The sequence below is a fragment of the Suillus clintonianus genome, assembly GCF_016758775.1.
Source record: "Suillus clintonianus strain FC179 chromosome Unknown DEU56scaffold_108, whole genome shotgun sequence".
Classification (NCBI taxonomy): domain Eukaryota; kingdom Fungi; phylum Basidiomycota; class Agaricomycetes; order Boletales; family Suillaceae; genus Suillus; species Suillus clintonianus.
Genome location: NW_024539332.1, coordinates 118,053 through 119,524, shown reverse-complemented (window position 1 = coordinate 119,524; position 1,472 = coordinate 118,053). Strand labels below are relative to the sequence as shown.

Genomic DNA, 1,472 nt, shown 5'->3' with positions numbered 1-1,472 from the left:
GCCTCCATGACACGGTGATTGGTTACTTTTCAACCCACTTTGCCTCCAGGCTCAGAGGATGTACAGGCTCTTGATGAGTTGTTACTTCTCGATGAGCTGCGTCTCGGAGGAAGTGGAAGCTGATATCGCACCTGTAGTGTCTTTGTCCTGCCCTCTTTTTGGAATGTGCATTAATCAGCGAGCAACTCGTCGACCCTTCAGCCAGGACGTATACCGACCATACAACAAGAAACTCAACCCCAAACCCCACCACGAAGGAGACGAGATCGCGCGAAGGAGGCTGTTGATTCACAGATGATCTGCGCGTAGTTTCGCTGGCTAGATATAACTCGTAAGATGGTGGGTAGTTGAGGATCTGAGGCAGCCCTAATTGGTGTCTATGACTAAGTCATTATCCGGCGGGCTGACGACGTACTCGGCTTTTTACAGGCTCATGCTCCTCCTATGGAGGAGAAATGCCTTGTGGATCACTAGTTCATCCTGCACGTCGTGGTCTCACTATGTTCTTCGTCAGCTTTCTTCTACCGCCTTCGTCCTCCGCCTCAATATCATTTGGTCCCGCTCAAATACGATACAAATACGGGCGAGCGCTGATGTTTTTTGGAGAGGAAAGAAACGCCTCGTGACAGATCAGCAAGACGTCAACGTATTTGAATACTGCGATGGCTGGGCACCGTCGAAACACATTCAAGGTTTCGGTATCGATGAGGGTGGAAACATTTGGGCCCAAGCTTTTGTCACGAATGGACCCAACATCGCTGGGGAGGTTGCTTGTGTCGAGTTACAGCTGAAGAATCATTCGCTCAACTGGGTTTGTCGTGCTGATTCTCTTTGTCTATGACATCAACTTGACATGAATCTCGCAGACGTCTGGGGTTACGCTAACACTTTCTCGTGAACTTCGACTATCGTCACCTTCTGTGGATTAGGAGGCGTTAAAATTTACCGACACAGTTACTGAGGTCGGGTTCAGAGGTCAGGAGTATATGGTCCCCCCTGGCATTGAAGGTGTCGCCAACTTGGTGATTAATATCCCTCGGTCTTCCCGTGGATCTCACGGTGGTGCTTGCATCAGCAAACCACTAGGTTCTGTACAGCTCTGTACAGCTCTGTACAGAGCTGCACAGCATCCAAGCCAGACAGCTTGGTCCCTATTAGACAGTTGACTACAGTACTACTTCTTATTGTGAATTTCCGTACAGTAGCTCATAGATACCTAGAGGAAGGGACCTTGTACAGACATTGCCAATAACATGTCATTTGTGGTGCTTGCTCGCTGAAGGCGCTTACTGCTCAACTGTGGCACACTGGCAAAAACAATCACAATGATCACAATACTATGCATTCAATCACAGTGCCAGCAGAAAACACGATACATAGTAAATGATACTCGAGAACATGCAGCGCAAATAACCCTAGTAGTAGTAATACCTCAATCAAGAACGAACTGTAGATGATGATGCTTCGTTTCA

The 1,472-nt window shown here is 48.0% G+C and overlaps 1 protein-coding gene across 1 annotated transcript; it reads left to right on the top strand.

Annotated features, from left to right (window-relative positions):
* Positions 1 to 379: 379 nt before the first annotated feature.
* Positions 380 to 1,166, top strand: DEU56DRAFT_924392 (uncharacterized protein; the record flags this gene model as incomplete). Its single annotated transcript, XM_041358555.1, has 2 exons — positions 380 to 811; positions 930 to 1,166. 2 exons carry the CDS (start codon positions 380 to 382, stop codon positions 1,164 to 1,166), a joined length of 669 nt encoding a protein of 222 aa, XP_041203612.1.
* Positions 1,167 to 1,472: the final 306 nt, after the last annotated feature.